This window comes from Ptiloglossa arizonensis, chromosome 6 (genome assembly GCF_051014685.1).
Source record: "Ptiloglossa arizonensis isolate GNS036 chromosome 6, iyPtiAriz1_principal, whole genome shotgun sequence".
Taxonomy (NCBI): domain Eukaryota; kingdom Metazoa; phylum Arthropoda; class Insecta; order Hymenoptera; family Colletidae; genus Ptiloglossa; species Ptiloglossa arizonensis.
In genome coordinates, this window is record NC_135053.1 from 13,223,622 (window position 1) to 13,251,535 (window position 27,914).

General features: G+C 32.4%; 3 protein-coding genes across 7 annotated transcripts; 2 read left to right on the forward strand and 1 right to left on the reverse strand.

The window, feature by feature from the left end:
• The first annotated feature begins 308 nt into the window (after window positions 1-308).
• Window positions 309-2,937, forward strand: LOC143147776 (rhythmically expressed gene 2 protein). 2 transcript variants are annotated; one of them, XM_076313355.1, is made up of 4 exons: window positions 309-448; window positions 682-804; window positions 1,358-1,655; window positions 2,244-2,937. In XM_076313355.1, the coding sequence occupies exons 3-4, from the start codon at window positions 1,371-1,373 to the stop codon at window positions 2,724-2,726; spliced, it is 768 nt and encodes a 255-aa protein (XP_076169470.1). In that variant the 5' UTR covers window positions 309-448; window positions 682-804; window positions 1,358-1,370; the 3' UTR covers window positions 2,727-2,937. The 2 variants fall into 2 exon arrangements, with proteins under 2 accessions (XP_076169470.1, XP_076169471.1); XM_076313356.1 differs by lacking the exons at window positions 309-448; window positions 682-804 and adding an exon at window positions 824-882.
• Window positions 2,938-3,075: 138 nt separating this feature from the next.
• Lanb2 (laminin subunit gamma-1) lies at window positions 3,076-20,116 on the forward strand. Of its 3 annotated transcripts, none has more exons than XM_076313350.1 (26): window positions 3,076-4,236; window positions 5,116-5,492; window positions 6,641-6,899; window positions 8,204-8,505; window positions 9,051-9,256; window positions 9,871-9,974; window positions 12,102-12,290; window positions 12,924-13,149; window positions 13,586-13,842; window positions 13,968-14,140; window positions 14,207-14,339; window positions 14,418-14,642; window positions 14,732-14,920; window positions 14,999-15,184; window positions 15,434-15,636; window positions 15,711-15,926; window positions 16,013-16,283; window positions 16,348-16,526; window positions 16,606-16,736; window positions 16,801-16,911; window positions 17,060-17,258; window positions 17,332-17,569; window positions 17,634-17,809; window positions 17,887-18,069; window positions 18,150-18,267; window positions 18,343-20,116. In XM_076313350.1, exons 2-26 carry the CDS (start codon window positions 5,340-5,342, stop codon window positions 18,576-18,578), a joined length of 4,863 nt encoding a protein of 1,620 aa, XP_076169465.1. In that variant the 5' UTR covers window positions 3,076-4,236; window positions 5,116-5,339; the 3' UTR covers window positions 18,579-20,116. The 3 variants fall into 3 exon arrangements, with proteins under 3 accessions (XP_076169465.1, XP_076169466.1, XP_076169467.1); XM_076313351.1 differs by lacking the exon at window positions 3,076-4,236 and adding an exon at window positions 4,312-4,329; XM_076313352.1 differs by lacking the exons at window positions 3,076-4,236; window positions 5,116-5,492; window positions 6,641-6,899; ... (1 more) ...; window positions 9,051-9,256; window positions 9,871-9,974 and adding an exon at window positions 11,428-11,970 and having other exon boundaries at window positions 18,343-20,114.
• LOC143147775 (syntaxin-6) lies at window positions 19,690-26,801 on the reverse strand. 2 transcript variants are annotated; one of them, XM_076313354.1, is made up of 7 exons: window positions 26,537-26,799; window positions 25,154-25,350; window positions 24,215-24,309; window positions 23,966-24,025; window positions 23,076-23,308; window positions 22,894-22,988; window positions 19,690-19,906 (listed from the first exon to the last, which is right to left on the reverse strand). In XM_076313354.1, exons 1-7 carry the CDS (start codon window positions 26,569-26,571, stop codon window positions 19,821-19,823), a joined length of 801 nt encoding a protein of 266 aa, XP_076169469.1. In that variant the 5' UTR covers window positions 26,572-26,799; the 3' UTR covers window positions 19,690-19,820. The 2 variants fall into 2 exon arrangements, with proteins under 2 accessions (XP_076169469.1, XP_076169468.1); XM_076313353.1 differs by lacking the exon at window positions 19,690-19,906 and having other exon boundaries at window positions 22,348-22,988; window positions 26,537-26,801.
• Between the last annotated feature and the right edge of the window lie 1,113 nt (window positions 26,802-27,914).

Consider the following 27,914-nt stretch of genomic DNA (forward strand, 5'->3'; position numbering starts at 1 on the left):
ATATATATATATATATATATATATATATATATATATATATATATATAAATACAATTGTATAGAGAAGTTTTTTAAAGTATACTATACGTACGATATATATGTACATACGCATCTTAAAGATGCTTGTGTACATTATATACTGAATAAACATTTTTATCTACTACGTCGTGATCAGACTGCGAAGAAGTATTATGTACTTATTCCAACTGTTAAATATTGATTAAAATATTGTATATAAAGTTCGTACGTTTTTCTGAGCTCATTCTATTCAGTAAAGTTTCTATACATTAATTTAACATTTTTATGTATCTTTCGTATTGTGTAAATTTGTTTAAGTTTCTATATAAAATATTCACTTATTCATTCAAAGTTTTTCAATAAAAAACAGATTTGAAATTACCTACTTATTCCTGCAACAAAATTTAAATTATAATATTTATTTATTCCGGTAAGTGTAAATAATATACCGAAAACATAAATTACTAATAATTAAAAGTATAATACGAAACTACAATTTTTAATGTATATATTATAAATATTAACCAAAGTAATTTATTATAATACATTTTTTTTTTTTAATATTTTTTAAGAAACTCATACTACAAAATATAGAAATATTATTACAGAATAATGCGTGTAAAGCAAACATACAAGGACCAATTAATTTGCATATTTTTGTAGGAAATGACAATAGGGTGGGAGGCGTGTCACAATATCTAACATTGTTCACGTGCTTTTCTCACGTATATGTCACGTGTCAACGGCATCAAAATAATCGTCACGTTTGAGCTCTTGTTGAAAGAGGTACGTAAGTATACAAGTTCAACGCATTTCATTGTTATACGGTTTGTATTTCTTTATACTGCTTTTCTTACTTTGGAGGTAAGTCAAGTTTATATTATCCTTCAAGCTGATCGATTTCATAAAATGTTAAATAAATCCATAAATAAAACTGCTTTGGTATCGTGTAGAGTTATACACAATTCATATAATTCAATTCTTTATTTAATTTATTCCTTACTGTAACGGAAATGTTACAGTAAAGAACATCAAAGTTAATACGTCATAGCATTAACTTTAAAACGCATTTTACACACCGACCGTTTTAAGATTGTAAAAAGAATAGTAAGAGACATATCTAAACAAAAACGAAAGGCCATATCAAACTGATATTTTTAGACATCGTGATTCGAAATTATGTTGTTTTCTTTTGGCGGCGCTTGGGATGTTAAAAGACCTGTCATGTCAGTAAATCGATTGGTAGTACTGTTTCCGACACGAAGTGGTTGCGACTTTTTTCTCATACGGTGCGGTAAAAACACTGTTCCACATAGATACATAGTGTTTCTCTTCGTAGTCAAGATTTAACGATGATTAAGTTCATCCGACCGCGGTTGGTAACGTTCGATGTCACTGGCACGTTACTCATGACAAAACTGGAAGAGCATTACGTCAAAATCGGGACTCAGCACGGCTTGTCGGTCGATCCGCGCAAATTGGCGCGAAGTTTCAAAAACAGTTTTGTTAAGCTTAGCGTGGAACATCCTGTCTATGGAAAACACACAGGCATTGGATGGGAGAATTGGTGGCGACAGATTGTTCACAATGTTTTCAAGGATCAACATAATTACATTTCAGAAAGTACTTTAAATAAGGTGATGATCTAATATATAAATAATTTACATTTTTTTAAACAAAATGAATACTTTTATTCGTCTTTCTTTTCGTATTTAATTTTATTGTTGTTACTTCAATATTATTTGCGCGATGCGTTACCTTTTGTGAAAAGGATTTTGAGTTGTAAAGTACATAGCATTTACCGCTATATTAGTCATCTATATTTTTATCGTATACTCTTTATTTTATTACTACATTATTATAAACTCAATAACTACAAAGAATATTATACAATGAAATATGATAAATCGTATTAATGGTGAATTATATAAAATGGTTCGATCATGTACTGTTAGAAATATTCGCAAATGTATACATCAGGAAATTAAGATATTTTCTGTAACTGAAGTGCATCTATACAACAATTATTATATTTTTTTATTATCTTCAACTCAATTTCTTTGTGCTCATTTCAATGGCGTAAGATAATATTTATGAATTAGAAAAATGTTTTTAAAAGAAAACGCAAAAATAAATTAGAAAAAAAAATGAGAAGCGCCGATTTTACCCATTTAACCAAACTCGTATCTACTATCGATGACCCTGTTTATCGTTATGACCCTTAGGTTGCTAACAGTTTGATAGAATGCTACGGCACAAGCATGTGCTGGCACAAGTATCCAGGCACGATCGAATTACTGGAATATCTGCAGAAAAAGGGCATGATCTTAGGGGTGATATCGAATTTCGATGAGAGATTGGAAGCGATACTTTTGGATACGAGGATACGTTTTTATTTTTCGTTCGTTTTAACATCCTACAATTTCGGTGTAGAGAAACCAGATACTTCGATATTTAACGAGGCGCTCAGATTAACAAAGGAACAGCACAGTATCGATGTAACTCCCCAGGAAGCAATACATATCGGCGACTCTGTCAAAAATGATTACATTGGCGCTAAAACCGCCAATTGGAATGCCATTCTTATTAAACACGATGATGATGTTAAAAACGAACAAAATGTTCATAAAAAAGATGTCTTTAAAAATCTTCAAGATTTGCAAGCATATTTTTCCACGCTTCTTGATAAGGAAACAAAACGTCCATAATTTATTAAAATTATTTTAAAACATAATACTTATTGAAAAAACATTCACACCCGGTTTTAACGAAGTGTTTTTTTAATTATATTTTATAGTGTTTGTACCGTATTGTGATATTGTTTATCCCTAAATATAAAAGATAAAATGAACAATTTTACTTCTGATGGGTATAATTTTTATTTAGATTAAACTATTTAAATATATAGCAATATAGAATATGCAGCTTAAGAAACAACATTCTCATTTATTTTTACATTAGTTAAATAGTAATAAGGATTAATTTGTATATATTTTGTGATTATCTAATAACATTATCGTGAGCAATAATATGAAAAAATATATATATAATATATGTTTAGATTTTTATAAAAATATAAGTACGATGTTGTAAAAATTAATCTAATTTTTTGTCTACTGATCAAAGAATTATAAACGCGTGGGTGATCTTATGGTATCGCTACACATTTCCTGGTAGAAAGATAATTGTCCTAGTGTGTCCCATGTGATGGACAGTAAACTGTAGAAATTAAATTTTTCTATAGACGCGTACAAAAATATTTCAATATGCTTAGATTACCTTGCATTTTAAAAGTGACTTTATAATTTTACCCCCTATTGTCATTGTGTTTTACTATTCCATTATAAAACTCGAATTTTCATTATACAGTTTTTACGTAGATGTTAAATTTCCATATTTTTTGTTAACAAATGACGTGACCATCAAAAAGTTAAAAAAGTAATCGTATATGAAATAGTAGTAGGAGGTGAAGAAGGAAGAAGTCATCGTTTCCTGAGTAATCTCTTTCTTACTTCCGTTTTAACGAGATACGGATTGTTGTTTATGAGTGCTAATAAAGCGATCTATAAATTCCGATTTCGCTCACGAAAGCCTGAAACTATTAAATTATTCTTCTCTATACTTCCTTTATCGAATGCAGGACTGTTATAAAAAAATTAGAATACATTATGCGTTTTATAAATTTGTGACAAATATATTTTTTCATATTAAAATAGAAATTTTAGAAACGCAAAAAATATATAAATACTTACAGATACAGATGTTGAGCAAAGTTAAAGGTAATAAAAAGTACATTTAAATACAACATTACGTTCAAAAATTAGGGGTACTACATACGAATGTACTATTTATAAAGTAATCTGATGTGAAATAATTTGCAAAAAGTTCAATATCTGAATTGCTTTACTTAAAATATCATACATCCGGGAATAACTAAATCTGTATATATATAATTATTGCTTGTGTATATACTATTGTTAATAATAATAATATATAAAATGTAACCCTAACAATTCCATCGCTACGCTTCTCTTGGCTTGTTCTGGGCCTGCACTTTCTACCACGAGTGGCGGCGTGTTACCACCACAAACACCGAGTATCGGTACACTCGACTTCCCCACAGCCTCACTCACGACTCCTCTCGTTCAGTTTCTCAGTGTACTGTCGCGTGGAGAGAGCCTTTCTTCACGGTTTCCCAGTCTTCTGTCGGTCGAAGAGGTTAGAACGAGAATTTATCCTTTGGTTTTAAAAATTCGCGATACCTAGTGCGAGCGTTGTTAATTGATAAATCAGTGAACGCTTTACAAATTGGTTTGTGTTTCATCCAGTTGTGAATGTTAATTATTTACAGATCTTACTGTTCCTTTTGTAAGAGACGCGAGATTTTTTCTTAGCCTGAAATTTTCCGGTTGATTTCGATTGCAATTATGTCGTAAAGTAACGTTTCTGAATTTGAATTTCATTTCATAAATGTTTCATCAGATTGCGGTTTGTGATTTGTGCGCTTAAAAGTCGTGTAATCGAATATATGTATATTAGTCTCACGTGATTTGATGTAGATAGCAAGGAATAGGATTTTTAAAATATTTAAAGTATAAGTAATAATATAAGTTCCTCAGTTATCGAGATTTGAATAGTTGTACAAGTACACAAACATCGTTATCTGAACGAATGCCACCTGTAAATAATTTAATGTAGAAAAACATTATTTTAAATTAAAAATGATGAGATTGCTGGCAGACTTGTTCTATTCATGTCATATTAGTTTGTCTGTTATAGACAAAATTTCAATATTATTGGCTACATTTTTAAATATACTTTGATTCTTTTGGATTCCTTTATGGTAATCAAGTAATATAATTTGTGCATTAAATTTCATGTCACATCCATATTATGACAATGGCGGTATTAAAATAAAGTATGAAGAGAAGAAAATTACTGAATACAATTTCAAAAAGAGTTTTATTTGTACAGAATTATTTATGGTTATTCGCTGTTTATTCTAAATATAAAAGAAAAAAAATCGATATATCAAGTTTGGTATATCAAGAAACAGGAGCTATTCGGTACACTAATGTAAAGATTAATGAACGTTAGATAAGAAGGCGAGAACCGTTCGCGGAATGCGGCCTCGGCAATAAAAAGTAAAAATTATTGTTGCGGATCTCCTTGCCGATGGACTCAATCGAGAAACAATACTCACTCTAACCTTCAAAGAAATTCGAAAAAGTGAGAGTTTCTAATTGACGGACTTACCTATATCTGCTGAAGAAAGTGGATCCACGTTAAAACAAAGAGGGGTTACCTAACGACATTCAAATATGACGCGAGGAAGACACAAGAGGATGTTGATACTAGTTGCAATCTCTTTGGTGGTGGTACTTGCGGATCCCGAACCGTCGGAAGAACTTTATAATCGATTTCTAAAAAATCGTGATGAAGATAAGTGTTATGATGACAACGGTCAGCCGCAGGTTTGTAAATAACTTTATTTTTATTAGATTTCTTTTTATGTAAAACATCACAATGCATTACAATTCAGTAACATTTAAATAATTTTGTTGTTAAATTTTATGTAAATATTGAGAAATATATTACTAACATAATGTAATGTAAATCGCGCTACATTTGACTTTACACTTCGAACAACGTTCTCGAATGTAGTATAGTAATTTAATTGCTTTTTTAAATCTTGTATTAGTTCATTTATTTCACAAGTATAAATAACTACACGTAGGAACACTAGCCTAGAAGTATAAATACAATCGTGAATAGGTTCTCGTTCGTTCTTAGTCAACATAGTTCCAACTTTTTTGTACGATACTAGATTAGGTTATCAAAGTAAGGTTCGAAGTTACATTGAGTTGCAACGATAGCCATATAAAGATAAAGTTAGGTGGATGTTCTAAACGTAAAAGAATTTCAAAAATTCCAAATTTGAAGCAATAAACTTCGTTCTTGTTTTATAGATATTTATATTTTTTCGTATGAATATTACAGTCGAAATACTGAATGTTTTTAACGAAGAGTCTGCAAGGTATTGATTAATTTGACTCAACCTTTATGAATAATTAGTGTACATTTCGGTCCATATTTTGTCAAAAGAATAGTGCAAAGAATCTATAATTTTTCGAAAATATTAACATAATCGGAAATATTACTCCTTTAAAACGAATCCTGCAAAACTGTGCCCAATGCAATGACATCGAGAGACTTTAAATCGTCGTTAGGATTTACCAGCAAAACTTATTCCTTAAACTTCCTGGAAACGAAACTACCTACAGATAGTCAAGCACTACACACCGGCACCTAGATGGTTCTATAATAATGTTTCACCTCTTACAAGGATACCTTGTATCTCTGCGTATATATTTTATATCTGAAAATTTATCGTAACCATCGAAGATCATTTCAAATTTAATATTGAGAATTTAAATTTTGATAATTTCGATAAAAGAAGGATAGAAATAGTTATATCCAATAATTTTCAAATTTTTCGGTTATTAACGATGCGTACAAAAAAAGTAGTTGTAAAATTTGGAACATGATGATTTTTTAACAACTTTGATATGAATTTAAATTGTTATAATTGAAAGTTGTTGTTGAACGTGTTGTGTTATAGAGGTGTATACCACCTTTCGAGAACGCAGCTTTCAATGTGCTTATGGAAGCAACGAACACGTGCGGCCAGGACCGACCTACAGAATTTTGTAAACAGACTGGTGACCAAAAGAAGTCCTGCGAGATATGTCGGTATGGCGACCATCCAGCTTTGTTCCTTACCGATCATGATAATAATGACAACGCGACCTGGTGGCAGTCGGAAACAATGTTCGAAGGCATCGAATATCCGAATCAAGTTAATCTCACACTTCATTTAGGTACGATGCAATATTACCAATGTAACGAATCGGCAATAACTTACGTCCACTTGAATCGGTTTGTTCGTGATCGATCGGGTTTTGTAATTTAGATCCCAAGGAATGTGTTCCTTTGCAGAATTAGAATAGATAAACTTCGACAAATCTCGCAACTATAGATAGAAAAAGAGAGTTCATTCATCAGTATCCGCGATGAACTTTTAACACATCCTCAATGTTTGTCGTTCTCTTTCTTCCATCGCCTCTCGTCTTCTTTTTCCATTTTACTTCCTTATCTATCAGGATGCGTGCACGATGAGATAATTCTCGGAACACGAACGATGAAGAAACACAGGCGAGGCACGAGTTCGAGCGTGAATATTCTATTTTTCAACGGTAGAGCTTTTCCGTTCGAATGCTTTTACTTACGCAGTTAGTTGAAAAATTGTCTTCAATTTTTAACTACTATATTTCGATACAATTTTTGTATTCAAGGAAAGAATATCGTACAATTATAGAGTCGTTTATATATATATATATATATATATATATATATATATATATATATATATATATATATATGTATAAATAATATTGTAAAGTTTCACAGCGTAATGGTCTTAATCTCTGTTTAGGAATGCTAACGTTGCATCTTCAGAATCCGCTAATAGCGTGTGCCGTTAGAAAATAATCTGCTGAACGAACTCTATTCCAAAAGCAGAAACACTTTCCTATATTGAACTCCGTTAGTTCAAATTACAAATAATTACATTGAATAACTGGTTTAAAGAGTGGCTAAAAGAATCCGGATAATAGTAGATCCTCCTTAAAAATGGGAAATGTATAGAATCTCTGTCTGTGCGCCACATGTTCATTTACGAAAGAATCAGCCACTTGCACCCCGCTGGCTTTACAGTGGAGAATTGCAATGGCGTAGAACTCGTCGCTTTCGTCATAATTTCAATATCGCTTAAACTTTTTTACATATTCAAATAACCTATTTGCAACTGTATTAATAATAACAATGGACAAGAAATGTGAATCGATTGAAACGATACGCGATAAATATTTTAATCTATACTTTTTTTTTTTTTTTTCATTCTCTTAAAAGTAGAATCGTAGGAGAATCACAGTGGCGTAGAATACGTTTCCTCGGACTTCGACGTTACTTGATTCGTTCTCTCGTATTTAAAATATATCATCTGCGACTACATTTATAATATTGCGCAGTAGAATATATAAATATTAATACTCACATTGTACGGTAAATATTTTAATTCGTATTTTCCGTTTTCACTGTTATTTTTAAACGAACATGATTGTAGGCAAGACCTTCGACATAACGTACGTTCGAGTACTTTTTGAGTCGCCGCGTCCGGAAAGCTGGGGCATCTTCAAAAGGAAAAATGAGGATTCACCATGGGAGCCTTATCAGTTTTATTCCCAGGCTTGCAGAGATAACTATGGTTTACCGGAGTCTAAGGAAACGGTGAAAGGGGACGACACAAGGGTGCTGTGTACCCCGGATTTTTCCGATATATCACCGCTGACAAAGGGCACGGTCGCATTTTCCACTCTGGAAGGTCGACCTTCGGCTTACTACTTCGAAACTAATACGGCTTTGCAGGTATAATACTCCGTTTACTGAAACATCGGTACGTACATAAAATCGTTGAGTCACTGCAACGATTATCGCGGATTCTCTAATATAGTCGAGTTGTTTTCTCCAATCTTGGAACGATACTTAAAATATAAATTTAAAAAAAAAAAAGAAGAGAATCAATATTTTAATCTAAGGTAAACTCAAATAAACAAAATTTCATCGGATCATGATTTTCGAAAAAAATTTCGAACGTTTTATTCGTCAACAGGAATTACAAACTACGTACAGTTACGTTCGAATTATTAAACAGTCTTTTCGATATTAAAATGGCACTTTACTTTTCCAAGAAAAAATTCCTGGTGAATCTCTACATTAACGGAATATAGTTCTTCTCAAATTCGTTTTCAATGTTCTTGCACCGTCGTCGGTACCTTGAATCATTGTTAAGGAAAACGGAATTTACGTAAACTTTGCGAACGATGTGATCAAAAAAACTTTGAAAACTGTTTAAGAACGATACTACGCCTTGCGTGGAATAACTAAACGACGAACTTTGTTTTCGTTTCAAGGAATGGGTCCAAGCGATCGATTTAAGGATCACGCTGGACAGACTAAATACATTCGGTGATGAAATGTTCGGCGATGATCATGTATTGAAATCCTACTACTATGCGATCGCTGACGTCGCCGTTGGAGCACGTTGTGCCTGCAATGGCCACGCTGGAGAATGTGTAAACAGTACCAGCGTAGATGGAAGAACTCGCAGAGTATGTAGGTAAGATAATTTATAAGTGTATCTTCCTCGACGCATATTAACCGATGAAAAATTACCAGACGTCTGTATCGTTATTTATCCCCATTCAAACGGAGATAATATCGCGTACCGACTTTAAAATTCACCATCGAATTATATTCATCCTTATTCTACTCCTCGGAGGTACGAGAAGTTCTGAACCGTATTTTTGCAAAATATTGTTTCGCTAACCGATCGAATTTTCTCCTTGTTCCGAGTTTCAACACTAGATCTTCCAACGAATCAAAATAACTGGTTCCAACTGATTTTACAAAGACATTTACTTCACCGTATTTTACTTTAGCATAATTTCTGAAGGTATTATGGCTTTTTCTATTCTACACATACGATTAATTGTACAAACTCCTTTTTTCCTCGTTCATTTGTTTGCCTCAGATATACACACGATGTATACCTTAGTATACGGGAATTTATCGATAGTTCTACCGTTAATCTTTCTCAATCTTTCTGTTACGATTTTAGCGTTTGTCGAAATGTTTATGTAAATTTCGAAGTAGCCTTCTTTTCAATCGATCGACAACTCTCAAGAGCGGAATGATGTTTTTCAATTGTTTACGATAAATTGTGCTTTACAGATGCGAGCACAATACCGCGGGTCCGGATTGTAACGAGTGTTTGCCATTTTACAACGACGCGCCATGGGGGCGTGCTACAACTACGAACGCGCACGAATGCAAACGTAAGTATACCGTAATTATTTCAACGAGACGAGCGTGAGTTGTATTTTATCGAGTATCTTTTTTTTTCCTGAAATAATTTTCATTTTTTCGACGCTCGTCGAAAAAAGAAAAAAAAAAAACGGTCGAAAATTAAGAAAATTGGATCGTTTTACGAGTCTGCGTATTTCACGAAAGGGACACGGATCAATTTATCCAAATTCTCGTTCGTTTATATATCCATATCTATATACGAAATATTCAGAATACCGATGTTCGTACCGTAGAGTGTAGTATACCGAACAAAAAATGAACGCGTTGATAGAGCACGTGTTTGTGACTATCCGCAACGAACACGCACGTTGTGTGGGTGATGAGAGAGGGTATCTTTGAAAGGTCGGTATACTGGTCAGTGTGTAGGTGGGCCTTGGCAAACCTGCTCTTCAAACGGCCGTTTTTCACCGTTCTATATCCGGTGACCAAAGCGCATGGCTCGCAGTTATCATAAATTATATTTTCATTTACCCATGGTACGAAACCGTCGCAAGAAATCGTAATTGTTCAAATTTCACTATCACCTTCAATATAACACCGTTGCGTTGTTGTGAGATCTTAAATAAATTTCACATCGAACGAAAACATTCGAAGTATCATCAGAGCGTGTACGACACTCGAGGTACCATTTTAACATATATCTCGCTTGGTATTGTTTCCAAGTTACGGATAATTTCTTGGAGATTTCGTACAAAGTGTTCGTTTATTCTTAGCGAAATTGTTGAAGATTGTCACGTACCTTTAATACAAATCTATAATTTTTCAACATCGTTTAAGGGAAACACGACGTGCAAACATTTCAAATCTAATCTCGGTCTTAATGTAGAATTTGCTAGACGAGTCTTACGTAAGAGGCCATCGGTGAATCCGAAACGAGAAAACGCCAAATGTTTAAAAGACGGGACGACGGTTTAATAAATGAAACGGGATCGTAATTATTGTAAAAAAATTCCGATCCACCGGTCGGGAGGAGATTCTGATCGTAGGTGAAAATTAAAAATCGATCACGATTGTTCGAACAACGTTGCTGTTGAATTTCGAATTTCGAGGGATCGACGCGTTAAGATATCGTACACGTATCTCGCCAAAGAAGAATACAGCGTCTATATATTGAATGAAATTTAAAAAAAAAGTACGCGTACAAAAGTTCACGAGGCTCTAAAGAAATTTATCCGTTCGGTTTATCAGTAACGTCGTAACGAATAAAAAATATCTACACGAGGGTGAAAGATTTCTTTGGCATTATGGGTATCACCTTCTCGAGCGGCCGAAGAGAGTTTGCGTTCACGAGCATGTTGGCATTACCTAACCAGCTTTACCTTTTACGTTCATTGCTTGTTCTGAAGTGGGGATTGTTGGCAATGCAGGGGCACACAATGCAGCTTTTCTGTAGCCGCGAGAGCTCAGTGCTCAAGATACCGCGATACTAGTGAACATTTATTTATTTATCGCGTCGATCGAGCCGCGAAATTGGACGATATCGTGCACGCGAACGGATAGTTAGAACGAGAACAGGATCGCGACGACCAGTCTTGAACGTTGATCGTTAATCGTTCATCGACTTCGGTTCCGGTTACGGACCTTTAATTTTGATTTTCCACGTCGATCGATCAGTGGGAAACCGACGACGGAAAATGTTCAATTTATGAATGTTCTTAAATCCCCTTACGTGCATCGTAACAGATTCATCGTTTCTGTCTCGCGAATATATTTCCGTCGCCGAACGATTTACGAGAGTACCGCGAACACACGAGCACGTTCGTCCAACGAGATAATCTCTGAGATGAATTCACGTATCAAGTGATAGAACAACCGAAGTAAATCGTATTTTCTCGGTTTTCTTCTATAGAGCCACGATGGAGTGTTTATTACGGGCGATATTGGTCGTGACATTAATATTCGAGATCGTAACGATATCCACACCATCGCGATGGGACGGAATTCTTCCATGGTACTCGGGATCCAGTAAATATCCGGACAATGTTATTGTTAACTTCTGAGAGAAATCTACGATGGTTTTTTTACACGGTGTAGACACCGTACTTGTGAGTTTCGTTATTAAATTTTCGTTTCATGGTTTTTCTTTTCTTTTACAGCCTGCAACTGCAATAGTTACTCGGAGAGATGTTACTTCGATAAGGAACTGTACAAGGCGACTGGCCACGGTGGTCATTGCTTGGATTGTCGAGCTAATCGTGACGGCGCGAATTGCGAACGTTGCCGGGAGAACTTTTACCAACGCCAGGAAGACAACTATTGCGTCGCCTGCAACTGCAACGATATCGGTATACGGATGCGCTCTTCGCTTCACCGCGATGTGAATTTCAATTCATAATCGAAGGTCACGATCAGGACGAACGTCACTGTACCGTCTTGATGAAAAAACAAGTGCTCGTTCAGCTCGTGACTTCGAACTTACGTGCTTGCAAATTGCCAAGATCAACAACACTGTTCTGTTCGGATCCTCTGGGATTGAAATAATTTTCACTCGAAAAATCAATTCCTTGGAGAACGTTATCCCGTTATTACACTTTTCAATTTTGTTCTTTGGTCGGATTTTCCGGTACGTTTACAAAATTCCAAAATATTCTTTAGTTCTCCATTTATAAATAATCGTAAGTCCCAAATAGAAGAGGAGAATTGAAGAAAAGTTTAAGTGCAAATGTATGTAGTCTTTCTATTTATCCAAAGTGGTGCATGTTAATGTAGAAAGTATATATTTACAATGTAAGAAAGTTAAGAAGAAAGAATCTGTCGATGGCCTGGTTAACTTAGTTAGTAATGCGGTAATGTATGGTAATCGAAACATCGATGTTCAAATTTAAGTGATCCAGTAATCGAATCGACAGATTTTTTTACCTACGATACAAAGTAAAGGGACAGTATTAAAGAATAGTACCGATTGGGTACAATTTCAGGTTCTAGAAGCTTACAGTGTAACAGCGAAGGAAGATGTCAGTGTAAACCTGGTGTCACGGGTGACAAATGTGATCAATGCGCAGCGAATTATTACAACTTCGGCTCGTACGGTTGCACTTCTTGCGAATGCAATGTAGCCGGCTCCCTGGAAAATACACTGAGCTGCGATCCTGTCACTGGCACTTGCATCTGTAAAGAGAACGTTGAAGGAAAGCGATGTCGAGTGTTAGTGGACATTACTAGAATAAAGATTTCAGTAGTACAATAGAATTTTCATTATCCGAAGTAGTAGGGAAGGTTTCAACGAAGAAATATTCGAATAATAGAACACTAAATTTTTCGATTATATTTCAATAAGTAAAATAGCATACATATTAATAGTAGCAACGATAATGTAACAAGTGTCATAAAAAATTGTTGCGATCAGAATTAACTGTAACCATTATAGAATAATATTTCAATAATATTATCATAGACAATGTAAAGGATATTGTATAATAGATTATAGAAGTAATATTCAATAGTGTTGTAAGCGTAATAGACAGGTTCGGATAATGACGGTTGTATTGTGGTATGCCGTAGAAGTGCAGAAACAAACAACGCGTTAAATTAACGATTTAATGTTCTAATTAAATTCACTTACACTGTGTCCTGATGATAGATGCCGACCAGGATATTTCAATCTCGCGATGGACAATGAGTTCGGTTGTACACCGTGCTTCTGTTACGGTCACTCTTCAGTGTGCAGACCGGCGACCGGATATTCTAAACTTGTAATCGAGAGTATGTTCGTGAGAGCAGCCGAACGATGGACAGCTACCGTGGCTGGTAACTCGATATCACTTCATTACGATCCTCTTACTCAAACGATATCTGCTACGGCACTGGACCGAGACAACGTCTATTTCGTTGCACCTGGTAAATATATAAACATACTTTCGCGCTATTCAAATGCAATCTTTATTAAAACTTACAAGAAGTCAAATTTGTGTAACGTTCAAAAACCGTGAAAAAGATATTAATAGAAAATTGATCGTGCGCAGATAGATTCCTTGGTGATCAACGAGCATCGTATAATCAGTATTTATCGTTCACGCTGAGAATCGGAGAAAGTGGTCCCGCACCTACTGCTCGCGATATAATACTCGAAGGAGGAAATGGTGAACAAATCACACAACCGATCTTTGGGCAAAACAATCGTGTACCTACAGTGACAGTAAGTAAAACAACGAAGCAATGAAACTTCGTACGTTAGTTTTAAATTTATCACAAATCGTTACAGCCACAAGAATATCATTTTAAATTGCACGAGCATCCTAATTATGGATGGGAACCACGTTTATCTTCTCGAGCTTTCATGTCCATCTTATCGAATCTGACAGCTATAAAAATTCGTGGAACGTATACGCATCAAGGTAGGTCAATCACGATCTTTAATCATTAATTACATTACGTTAATAAACTTTCTAATGCATTTTGCTTCGTTCTTACAGGTAGAGGATTTTTGGATGACGTTAAGCTAGAGACGGCTCATCGTGGGGCTGCAGGTGATCCTGCTGATTGGGTAGAACATTGTCAGTGTCCCAATGGCTATGTAGGTCAATTTTGTGAGTCGTGCGCACCTGGATTCCATCACGACCCACCAAATGGTGGACCTTTCGCTCACTGTATTACTTGCAATTGTAACGGCCATGCAGATATTTGCGAAGCCGAAACTGGTATTTATTACAGAATGAACTCATGGTCAAAATTTATTTTAAACTTTATATTTGCTTGTACTTAAGCCTTTCACTTTAATTTACTTCAGGTCAGTGTATTTGCCAACACAATACGGCTGGAAGTAATTGTGAATTGTGTAAACGTGGATATTATGGTCACCCATTGAAGGGTACACCCGATGATTGTAAACCATGCCCTTGTCCAGACAATGGACCTTGTATATTACTTGGTAATAATCCAGACCCGATTTGCTCCGAATGTCCATTGGGTAGAACAGGTAAAAACAGAACCTTCGGAACATTTGTATAATACCCTTTATAAATGGCCAATAATCTGTTACTATCATTATCTTTAGGGCCTAGATGCGAAACATGCTCGGATGGATATTTTGGAAATCCTGAAAAAGGTGTAGCTTGCCGCCCTTGCGATTGTAACAATAACATTGACTTAAATGCTGTTCGAAACTGCAATCACGAAACTGGCGAATGCCTAAAGTGCGTGAACAATACAGCTGGTTTTCACTGCGAGGAATGTCTTTCAGGTACACAACGTGTAAATTGCCACATAAGTTTCCAAGTATTTGCAAACTGATTTTTATGTAACATATTTTTTATATTAATCAAACAATTAATCATAAAAATCCTTCTTTACATTGCATCTGTCCGTGTCATCATACTACATAATTTGTTTACTGTGACTTTCATGACTCATCCATGATACAAGTCGGTAGATACAAACATCAAACAATGTCTCACCGATAACTAACGCTGAAATTAATATTTGTACTTAGGATATTATGGAGACGCTCTATCCGATCGTAAAGAAGACGGATGCAAGTTGTGTCAGTGTTACCCATCGGGTACAGTTGAACTCGATGATGGCAGAATAGCGCCGTGCGAACAGTTGACAGGACATTGTAAGTGCAAATATCATGTTATTGGTCGCAATTGCGATAAATGTGAAGAAGGATATTATCACATATTAAGTGGAGAGGTACTTCAAATTTTCTTAAGTATGTAATAAGTATTTATTGTTAAAAACATAGTAATAACGTATATGCATTTTAGGGATGTGCACCGTGTAATTGTGATCCCGAAGGATCTTACAATCGTACTTGCAACCCCGTTAGTGGCCAGTGCGAATGTAGACCTGGTGTTACTGGTCAATATTGCGATGCATGTCTTCCTCATCAATATGGATTCAGCAGAGAAGGTTGCAAGCCTTGTGATTGTGACAGGATCGGTTCCCAAGGTTTACAGTGTGACACTAATGGACAGTGTCCAGTAAGTTTGACAAATACTTTAAGTTAAATATATGCAGTGGGTCATGAAGATTAATCGGTACAATTATTACAATATAATTACTACAGTGTCTCGCAAATGTGGAAGGAAGGCGTTGCGACCGTTGCAAGGAAAACAAACATAACAGGCAAAATGGATGCGTTGATTGTCCGGATTGTTATAATCTTGTTCAAGATGCAGTTGATGGTCATAGAGAACGTTTGGCTGAACTAGAAAACACACTCAGAAAAATTAATAGTAGTCCAACTGTCATAAAAGACTCAGATTTTGAGAAAGAACTGCAAAACATTCAAGATAGAGTAAAGAATCTTTTGAGAATTGCGAAACAGGGATCTGGCAGTAAGTATGGTTTAACTGATTATTTCATATTTTTTAAACAAAATTCGTAATAAAAATATTTCAGGTGAAAATAAAACTTTGGTGGAACAACTGGACGAACTGCGTGATCAATTGAATGAAATTGATCAGATTTCACAAACGGTAGACTTAACAGCTTCTGAGGCACATAAAACTACTTCTAAAGGTTTGATGAGCATTGAAGAAGCAGAAAAAGTACTTGACAAGATACACGCTCAGTTAACTGTAAGAATAATATTTACATAGCTTTTAATAGAATTCACAATAACGAGAATAAGTTTAAATTCAATTTATCAAATCCTAGGATGCTGAAGACTATTTAGCTACAGATGGGGTGACTGCATTAACTGAGGCAAAGTCACGTGCAGAACAAGTTGGTCAACAAAACAAACAAATGACTTGGATCGCACAAGAAGCACGTGGATTAGCTGATTTGTAAGTAATACATTATCACATGTATTTAATATTGTATCTTTATCTATATTGAGACTGTTCACAGAAATGTTAACGAAGCTATGAAGATTCAAGCACTGGCAGAAAAAGCTCGAAATACAACAATAGAAGCCTATAATCTTGCAAAGACAGCTATAGCAAAAAGTACTAATTTGACGTAAGTATCCATTACTTATAAACTGGTATCGTGCGAAAGTCCTAAGCTTGATTTTAAGCGTTTCGCTAAATTTTTATAATCTAAAATTTGTTGTAATTTATCCAAATACATAGTATATATTTATTTAGAAAGTTTATTTTGTTTTCAGCGAAGATATCAGAGGATTGAAGAATAAGTTAGAGCTATTAGAACATCGTATGAATGAGGTGAAAAATCTTACCAGTATAGCAGCCACGAAGTCATCCGCCGTTTCGCAAGAAGCGATAAATTTACTAATTTTGGATTTAACACTTCCAACAGTTGACAATGAGCAGTTACGAAGTCAAGTCGAAAAGGTCAATGATGAGGTAAATTTTAATTTAAAATAAATCTTGTAATATCAAAACAAACCTGTATGCTAAGAAGAAAACATCATTATAGGCATTGCGGCTAAAAGAACAGGCGCAATTATTACTAGACCGACATGAAAATCTTATAAATGAAATGGTAGAAAAAGTAAAAAAAAGCGAAGAATTAATAGAAAAAGCGCAGGATCAACAAGAAGTTACTGCTGAACTTTTAGCAGAAGTAGATGGTGCAAATGAAAAAGCGAACGATGCTGTAAAACGAGGCGATCAAACTTTAAAGGAAGCTCAGGAAACGTTAAAAAAATTAAGCGGTATTTATCACTTTAATTAAAAAAAAGATATAATGCAACTTCTAATTGCGACCGTACTCTTTAGAGTTTGATGCTGAAGTGCAGCGTGAATGGATTAAAGCTCAAGATGCCTTAAAAAATATAGAAAATATTGAGAAATTAATTATGAATGTGGGAAATCAAGCTGTGGAAGCAGAAAATGTTTTAAATGGATCGGAAGAAAACGCCACATATGCTTACGAAACAGCGCAAAATGCTCAGGTATATTAATCGTGCATTGAATATGTGATATAACACATCTTTTCATTTACTAAACGAAAAATAAATGTTTTCATTAGGGATATGCAGAGGAAGCCAGTATAAAAGCGAATGCTATTAGATCTAATGCAAACGAAACTAAAGTAATAGCACTTCGTGTAGGAAATGAGGCTGAAAAATTACATCTAAGGATTGATACTACAGATTCCATGATGACAAAGTATGAAATTAAAGTTGGTCAGGATACAAATATCACGACAGAAGTAAGATATCGGCCATCTCTAGTAAATGTAATATTATATTTAAACAATAATATATTTTCCACGCTATTAATATTTTTTAGGCAAATCATAAAATTAGTCAAGCTAAAATTAACGGAACTCAAGCATCACAACAAGTGGACAAAGCTCTAGCTGAAGTAGCTGAAATAATAAAAGAACTTGACAATTTACCGGAAATAGGTTTATTTATTTTTCTTATTATTCTACTTCGGGCAATTTTGTTAAAAAATCTAACTTAAATTTTTTATAACTTAGATGACGCTGACTTAAATCATCTGGAAGAGCGTCTAGTTGCAGCTGAAAAGGAGATCGCAGCTGCAAACCTAGATCAAAGAATTCGCGCGTTGACTGATGCAAAGAACTTACAGACACAATGGGTAAAGAATTATGAAGATGAGGTTAGTAGATTAAGAATGGAAGTTGAAAATATCGGTGACATAAGAAAAGTATTGCCTGTTGATTGTCACAAGCATGTACGATTGGAACCATAAATATTAGTATATTGTAAACTATATGATACTTGAAAGTGCGATCGTTCCATTTTTTCTTTCATATCACTATATAAGTGCCTTACGTGCATTTTAAAAAAATATGGATCAAGGATAACACCAAACGTGTGAATGTTTTACAACAGTAACTCCTAAATAAATCAATTTCCTTCAAAAAACCAAAATATTACACTGTATATTACAGTTATATGCTCGAGAAGCAAAAAAAATATTTTCACTTGAACAAAAAAATTGTATTAAAATTTGATAGAATTTAATATGTCATAGTAGTGAATCGTTACGAAAACAAGATAATAATATTATTTTTGCATTTATATTTAGATTATTTTATTTAACAAATCATTTAGAACTGTTTTTGCATTTATTTTTAAAGATTAATTTCATGCGCGTATACATATGAGTGATTGCAATAATGAATACTATACCAAAGATTTTATATAGTAGACATATTTTCTCTCTGCTGTCATTGCCAGGTCATTTGCATTATTCAGTTCGTTTAACATCTTTATAATACGATTTTTGTACTCATGTACAAATATGTATATAATATCTATATACATTCATTTTTTTGTAATTGCCATGTCTTTTAAGTCTTTTTTTAAGTTCTATGAGAGCTTCCAGAGTTCCTCCGACAAAAAGGCAAGTCTTGTTATTTCCAATGTACAAAATTGAATGTATTACATTGTGTGACTTATTTATATGGTTGTAAGAGCAGAATAATGCATTACTTTTACGTCGAATGTTATATTAAAACTTGAAAAAAAAAAAAAAAACATTTGAGTAATCTAAAGGAGAACAATAGAAGCCTAAATATATTTTACAATGTATATCGACATAAAACTCTTTTTATGTATGACACTTTTATAAAATATTGTTATATATCTAATACAAATAAAAATATTAACAATCATCGAATGATACGTGACGATGTGTTAATATTTCAATCATTAAAACCTGTTAAAGGGTAGAGTAAGTGTAGAACAAAAACCATGGAATATTAGAAACAATATAAATTTTGGGACAATACCACAGTTTTAAATCAATTATTACCTGCTCTTGGGAAAGGAAATTTATAAAAACCCTGTAAAAAATATAATAACTGTAAGTATTTATTGTAATGGATCATAAAATATCGCTATTAATAATTTGTTATTAAAACAGAATTTAACACATTCGACTAAATGCTATGAAGAAGAACCAATCATTCTTATGGACGCTAAGAAATTAAATAATTCGCTTAATTATAAATAAAAGTATTAGAAACACCAATATAGCAGTCAACACTCCAATGGCTACCCATTGTCTCCGATCTAAAACAAACGGAAAGTAACATCACATGCGTCACTTATAAAAAAAGTTATTAGAATCAAATGATTTTATCACCATTCAATGAAGAGTGATAAAATTGAATGAGTGAAATACATACTGTATAAGAAAAATCAATGCATATATATTTGGCCCTTCTTCAAACAGTGAACATTGTACATTATTTTGAACATGCACTTTTTCAACAAGCTTTTAGTAACAGTATTAGAAAATTTTAATTGATACCCTGCACTCAAGTAGTGAAATTGAACTCAAATTGAACATTGTTAACAAATTAGATAAAAATATATTTTGAATTTTTGTTTTAAAAAAGAAGTTAGAGTGCAAAGGATCAATGTTTTAAACTATTTTAGTGTTTTAAATGATTCCTAAAAGGAACACGAGTAGAATTGAAGTTATTTATAATTAACGATCAATAATGGCAACATTAATTATGTTATGGAAGCTCCAAAAACAATAATTCTTATATGTATTCATCTTTTTATATAAATAGACATAAGCAAAAAAATTAAGAAAAATACCACATCTATAAACGCACATTCATAAGTATATTCCAAATGAAAAAGATTATACTCCATGGTTGAGAGATTTTTTAAAACTAATCAGCACAAATTCTAAAAGAAACTGAATACAGCTGGTAAAATAAATTGCTTAAAGAATTACTTGTAACTAAAATTAAAGTGTTTTATTTATAAGCTGAGTTCTCTCAAGCACAGAATTTAATGTGACGAATTCTTATATATAATCTTACTACTGTAATTGTTATTTGAATAATTTTAATGGGTTAGGAGTTTGCGGCACTTTACAGCAACATGTACAGTATAAATAAAGTCGCAAATTTTATTCATCTGTATCTGTTTTCACAATTGGTCATTTATGAGAAATAATATAAAGTATACTCTTTCATTTTAGCTTTTAGTTACATACTAGAATAAACAATTTCTCTTTTGGTATGAATTCACAACATTATATTAGTAACACTCTTCTAACAATGGAATAAATGTTTAATTTTCTAATTTACCAATGCTTTTTGTTTCTAATGCTCAATTCTAATCTTTATATAATGGAGCTTCAAATTACAACCGCTAAATCTCATAGTATTCATGAACAATCTTGTTCGCATTGAGAAAACAATCAATCAGCAGCCATCATACGTACAATTAATTGTTTTTACATTTCTTCTTTCTTTTTTTTCTTTTTTTTAAACATTTTCTTCTTTCAAACGTTATATTTTCATTTACATTCATTACACACATAAACTGACTGGTATTTTCGCAAAATACCATGTGAGTGTTCCACATATTGTGTACTAAACTATCTTTATCTACGCATCAATTAATATAGTAATATCACATGTTGTACACATTGGAAGTAGAAGTATCAGGGTTTCAAATTATACTGAAAAGTTTTTCTAATATATATCTTCATCTATAAGTCTAGTATGTTAAAATTTTCTTAGGCACACATTACTTGTGCTACTTTTCTTGGTTTGACATTTGGCTTACAATATTTGGCATAACTTTGTTAAATCTGTTTGTAAATGAGGTACTTAAATACAATATATCATTTATCTACAGTTTTGTGATATACAATGATTCAACAATACGTCTCTGATGCTATTATTGAATTGCAATGTACTACCCTCGTTAGTGCCTATTATACTATATACGTAATGATTATTAATGACTGCAACTGGTCCATTTTGATACTACATTTCTGGCATTAACAAAATTCAAATAAATAATAAATTTCTGTAAATTATCAATTTTTAAATTATTTGTAGACACATAAACTCTCAATCGCATTAGTAAAAAATTAGTATTCTTTGTCTGCGTTTACTTCTATTAGAGTGAAAATATAAGTATATATAACATTTATAAAATACTGTGTTTAAATGTAAATCATGTAAAGAAAGCATAGAGAATGAATAGATCACAGATAGAATTTGAAAGATAAATTTGTTAAGTTTCAGTTTCCATATTAATTACTATAGAATTTTATAATTTAAATTTATACAAAAAATAGTAGAGGAATATGCCAGTATTCAGGTAATGATTACTACTAAATATATGTACTAATTATTACTTTTATTTTATGTTTATAACATATTTTATCTATACTATTAACATTCTCTTAAAACTTTAATTACTTAATATTTTTTAAATAAAATAAAAATATGTTAAATAATGTGTGAATTTAATATTTAATATGCTTTGTTCACATAACTTTTTCTTTTTTTTTTTTGAGCAAAAAAATGAAAGCAGAAAAATGTAAAAATTTAATTTTTTTATACATGAATCAAGAATGTAACAAGTATTTTGGAAAACTTATTTCAATTTATGTTTTCTGAATGGTTAAATAAAAATTATATTTTATATCTATTAACTTTTATTTTGAATATTATTTTAACAAGACTTCTACTCTCCAATAAATCACTTTTTGAACTTAAACGTATGTCTATATAACTCTATACATGTTAAATAGTAAGAATAGAAAAATAATTAAAAGGTAGTAGTGCTAAGTGTTAGTTTCAATTAGTTCAGAATGTGTATAAAAAAATAAATTGTTCATTGGTGATTCTGTTATACAATGTTATTGTAATGACAAAGTGAGTGACCAACAACAGATTTGTTTTAGAAGCCCATATGTTTTCAGTAGATGCTTCAAATTGTTATTAATATCATACCAATCAGATAAAAATCAAGTGCACATAATAAAATTGAATTAATGTTATAAATAAATTTGAATGAAGCAAATAGTTAAGCAATGGAATGTAAATAATGCTTTGATTTTATAAATTTACTGAATAATTATGGTACAATTGTGGTAACAGTACCTATTTAATCTCCAGAACATAAAAAACAATTAGTTATTGTATTTGATAAGGATGATAGAGAAGAAGGTTTAGAGGCAAGATCAGAAACACTAGATGTTGCAGTAGTAGGAGCAGGAATGTAATTATTATAGTTACCATTACTCATATGAAGAACTTTGGCCATTTTTTTCATTGTTGCATCTAGCTTAGAATCCGTCACCTCTAACTCATTACCAAATTCATCTAGCATACTGAAATATGCAATAATTAGACAGGAATATGTCCATTACTAAAATTACTCTATAAGAAAATAAAAGATTATTAATCAATAAACTTACACTGCCTGTTCATCTAATTCAGTATTGATTTGTCTAGATACTGTTTTAAGGGTTCCAATACTTTCTCCTATCATATCCAATTGTTCATCTTGTTGTCTCATCATGTCATTCTGTTGCTGCAGTGTATCTCCCAAGAATTGCCTATTTGGACTATCAATTTCATTTTCCAATTTACTGTACTTAGTTGTACCATGGTTGACAGGAACTCGAGCAGGACTATTATCCAAAAGCGGCTGTGGTATTAATATACAATTATATAAAATAAGGAAAGAATATAATTATTAAATTAAAGAATTAATAACTATTTGATTATGTAATGATAGGAAACGTAATGGAGAAAATGCTTTAATTAATAATTTAATAAATGTACTTAAATTGCTGTATTACTACTAGATTTTAAAAATATTTTTTCATGATTTCGTTTTATGTATAATTAACGATAAGAAGTATTGATTTACCGCATAAACCATTTCCTTCTTTCTGTAGATTTTTTAAAGTGTATTTACATCATACTCCAATTGATGCTAGTTTATTTGTGAAACTATAAAAAAACGTACCGTAAAGAAAAAAAGAAACACACGGGAATCACTTCTGACGCACTGTTACGACTAGACGTTCACAGCTGATTAGCATTATCAGCAATTTGACAGTTTCTCACAGATGTCGCAACGCTCACAATTTTATTTTGCGAGCGGAATTTAAAGACGCGAAAAATAACTAATCAAGTCAGTTATATCGTGATAAATTTTGTTACTACAAAACAAAATATAAACACGGAAATTAAGAAGATTATATAATTAATTGTTGTACATACATGTTACATGTTTATATGAAATATATATGTTTTTATATTTTTCTCTACTTATAAAGAACACTTAATTATTACGAACCTGTCTTGCTGTATTGTCGCGGTCCCGACCTCTACTTAAATTCATTTTATCCTTCATGATCTACAACAAATCAGTTGTAAAATCAGTTATTTACATATTTAATTAATTACACTAAAATCTTATAAACATTTAACATGCCAAATTAAATAAAAATTATACGCCACACTTTATATACATATACAGGAAAAATTGTGAAATACTGTAGAAAATAAATATGTAAAAATTGAGATTGTACATGAAATGTAATACCTTCACTTCTTCTCGTGTTTTTTCAATAAAACTTCGTTGAACCGTTAACTCTTTATTATCTATTTTAAACTTGGCCGGATTCTTTTCTACGATACGTATATTCATATACGAAATGTTAAGAACAATATAGAATATAGAAATTCGAAATGTATGAAATTAACCATTTAAGATCAATTTATATCGGATTTAACGTCACCGCACGTAAATTATAATATAAGATTTATTAAAAGTGCGATAAAGTTAAGAAACAAGTCCATAAACTTTCCCCGGACGATGTTATGTTACGTGATCGAATCTTACTACCGAAAGAATATTCGGTAGTAATATCGAATACACAGAGTATATTATACAGGGTGTAACGTAATAAGTGGGCAATATTTTAAAGGCTTATTCAGCATCTAAAAAGGATGAAAAAAGTTCATATAAACATATGTCCTAATTCATCTTGTTTACGAAATATATATTTTGCATTCTATTATTTCGTATTTAGTTACCCACACAGGTGTTCAAAACGAGTACCGTGCATTCCAATGCATACCTAGAGACGTCTTGTTATTGATGTGATTATTAATCCCTAATCGAATTTGTTGAAATCCTTGTTTAATTCTAATACGGAATAAAGATCACAACACAGTAGTCTGACGCGTATTGCTCTTATTAAAAAGACAAATTAAATCGATTCATAGAGTACTACGAGATGATATGAATCATATGAAAGACATCAGACATCGTTCGTAAACAGTTGAACAGAATACGTAGTACTAGTTTCGCTTGCCGGATTATTATTACTTACAACACAAAACTCGCTACACCTGGTAAATAAGATGAATAAAACATATGTTTACATGAACTTTTTTCGTTGTTTTTAGGTGTTGAATCAGTCTCCAAAGTACTGTCCACTAATTACGTTACACCCTGCACACATGCATTAAAGGATATGAATCGTGTCCTCTAGATCATCCAGATCCCATTCAATCGAACGTAATGCTTTCCGTAGTTCGGTAGTTGTCCACTCTAATTCGTCGCGCGAGATCGGAATTCCCCCACTCACAGTAGGGCTCGTGACAATAACATCCTGCAATTCCGTCCAGCGCCCGTATAAACCGCGATTTTTATTTAGGGCCTTACAAACTTCGCTAAAAAACAGAAACAGAATTATCAATAACGAGCACAAAACGAAATATTAATTTAAATAGTGATAGCTACGTACTATTTCGTTTATAAAAGTTCTTTATCCTCTTATGTTGAAATGTAACAACCATTGCAAAACGAGTAAGATGAAATAAAACGTGATTACTTGTGTGAAATAAAATTAATTGAATTATTTAATACTTTATTAAATCCTTTCGTTTTATTGTACTAATACTCTGTTCGTAATAAATATAAGCATAATGTAGATTATCTGAACATAGTATACAAGCGTTATGTAACCGTACAAAAATTTTTGCTACATGGCGAAAAATTTGTCTACTTTCGGCAGGAATAAGTAAATTTTATCTTTTTGCTTTAAATACAGTAACATTAATCATTTCTAGAATTTTTGCAATAATAAGTAAAAACATTACATATTTATGTTCTCAAGAAACGTTTTAAACAATTATAATGTTTTTTCATCAGAAGAAAATTAATTGCAGCGCAGAAAAAAGATATAGAGATATTGATAAACAAAGAATTATCTTATTTCGATAAAAAGATATCAATCAATCGATGATACACTATCATTTTATGTTTAACTATCATTTTGTCCATGTATTTATATCAAAACATTATGCAGAAATTATTAACTTTATTTTTTATGAAAATAATAATTCTTGAATTTATGTTTATATATTTTATAAACTTGATAAATTCCTTTATCAATGCGTTAAAATGCTTTACAATTAAAAAAACATTGAATGTAATCAAAAGCATTGCGAAAAAAGTTCAACGCTACTTCCGATAAATATAACGCGTCGACGTTGAATAATACAACAAATGGAAGAATATATAAAAAGCTAAGATTAGAGGTGTCTACAATTTATGTATGGTAAGATAAGATTTTGTGTAAAAGGATTGCCATGAAACACATATATATATAACAAATGTCCTGAAAGTATTATTTCAAAACGTCAAAAGTGAGGTTTCTTTGTAATTCAGCTTGTGACTATTCTTAAAGGGCTGATGTATATATACAACGGCAATGTCGCGAAAGGAATAACAAAAGTTTAAACTTAACAAACGTGTACATTTTTGTACAATCGACATTCTTCGATCGTCACCCAGTCATACAGTTAAAAAAATAGTACTAAAAGGGGTTTGCAATAGTGTTTAAGTTTTACTTACTCCTTGACGACAAAGAACGGATTCTCCAGCGTCATTCCTTCTTTTAATTTAAAGAGGTGGCCTTTCTCGCCGCCTCACGGCACCCACAGGAATTTGTATACACGATTTGCCGATCATCGGTAGAAATTCCGAACGATCTCAACAAAAGCACCAATACCGTCGGAAACGATGACAATAATCAAATTGACACTTGCTCGCGCCCCACTGTTATGCTACCACGCGTCGTGGTGTATTGTGACGTCTGCTCCGACTCTTCCTGCAGACGACTATTTATTCGATTTTAACGTTCGTGCGCAAACACGCCTCTCTAAGAGCCACTGTGTGATATTGATTTCACGTTGAAACGCTTAAAGTGAAGTTCACAGTCATTAACTGGTGGAACGACCAATAATCGAAACGCCAATGAAATGTAAGCAATAATGATTCAAATGTCATTCTCAATTATATTCTACATAAAACTCCCTACAATATACGACGTTTAAATGTTTTCTATTGTTTCATTAAATTTCTTTAATCATGTGGTAGTATTTACCCCTCTATAGCCATTGACTAAACCCTGCAAGAACGGTTGCGCGCTAATTTTTTAAAAATGTCATCTAAATGTCGAATTTATTATTGAACGCATATTTAATTTCATCGTTATTTTAATTTTATTTTGTGCTTAACTTTTTTTAATGATAACTTGTATAAAGTTAACTTTTAATCCATTAGATAAATTCAATAAAGCGTATGTATTTTTGAGATGCTTGGTATTGGTTTAATAAATGGATTTTTAATTATAGGTTTAAACTCTTTATACAAATAAATACAATTTAATTTAAACATTTTATTCAATATATAAAATGCATTTATATAAAAATGTACATTTCTTAATTCAACTGTACAATGTATGATTCGTATCCTTTGTAGTCTTCGGTTTAGTACACCGTATAATTTCGCGGCAATCTTTTAAAAACGCGTGCAAGTAAAAGAGTATGTTTAAAGACTTGTGTATAATGTGAAAGTACTATATAAAAAACTTTTTTATTATTTCTTGAAGATTTGTTATAGAAGAAAGCAGTATACGTGAACTTAACATTTAAAGCAAGTGAGTGGAAAATTCTATGTTATAATTATATATACTTACGTTTGATGTGCATAACCTCTTTTTTGATATATATGTACGTATAAATGAATCTACCATACATACTGCCTATATATTTTCAACAACAATTTATTTTGTTACATATACTTTTACATATTATATTTTGTAGACACGAAATTAGATTATTAAAATATCTGTGTTTTGTATATATCTTTTATTGACATGGCTTTTTGCAATCATACATAGATTTTTATCGCAGATGTCCTACAAGTACCAGAAAACATAACATTTACA

Coding starts and splice junctions, on each gene's coding strand:
- LOC143147776 (XM_076313355.1), top strand. CDS start 1,371: ATGATTAAGTTCATCCGACCGCGGTTGGTAACGTTCGATGTCACTGGC. Junction 1,656..2,243: donor CAGAAAGTACTTTAAATAAG/GTGATGATCTAA, acceptor TATGACCCTTAG/GTTGCTAACAGTTTGATAGA.
- Lanb2 (XM_076313350.1), top strand. CDS start 5,340: ATGACGCGAGGAAGACACAAGAGGATGTTGATACTAGTTGCAATCTCT. Junction 13,843..13,967: donor CGTCTATTTCGTTGCACCTG/GTAAATATATAA, acceptor GATCGTGCGCAG/ATAGATTCCTTGGTGATCAA. Junction 15,927..16,012: donor ACACTAATGGACAGTGTCCA/GTAAGTTTGACA, acceptor TAATTACTACAG/TGTCTCGCAAATGTGGAAGG.
- LOC143147775 (XM_076313353.1), bottom strand. CDS start 26,571: ATGACGCTGGAGAATCCGTTCTTTGTCGTCAAGGA. Junction 25,351..26,536: donor CCGTTCTTTGTCGTCAAGGA/GTAAGTAAAACT, acceptor TCTGTTTTTTAG/CGAAGTTTGTAAGGCCCTAA. Junction 23,309..23,965: donor GCGACAATACAGCAAGACAG/GTTCGTAATAAT, acceptor TTAATACCACAG/CCGCTTTTGGATAATAGTCC.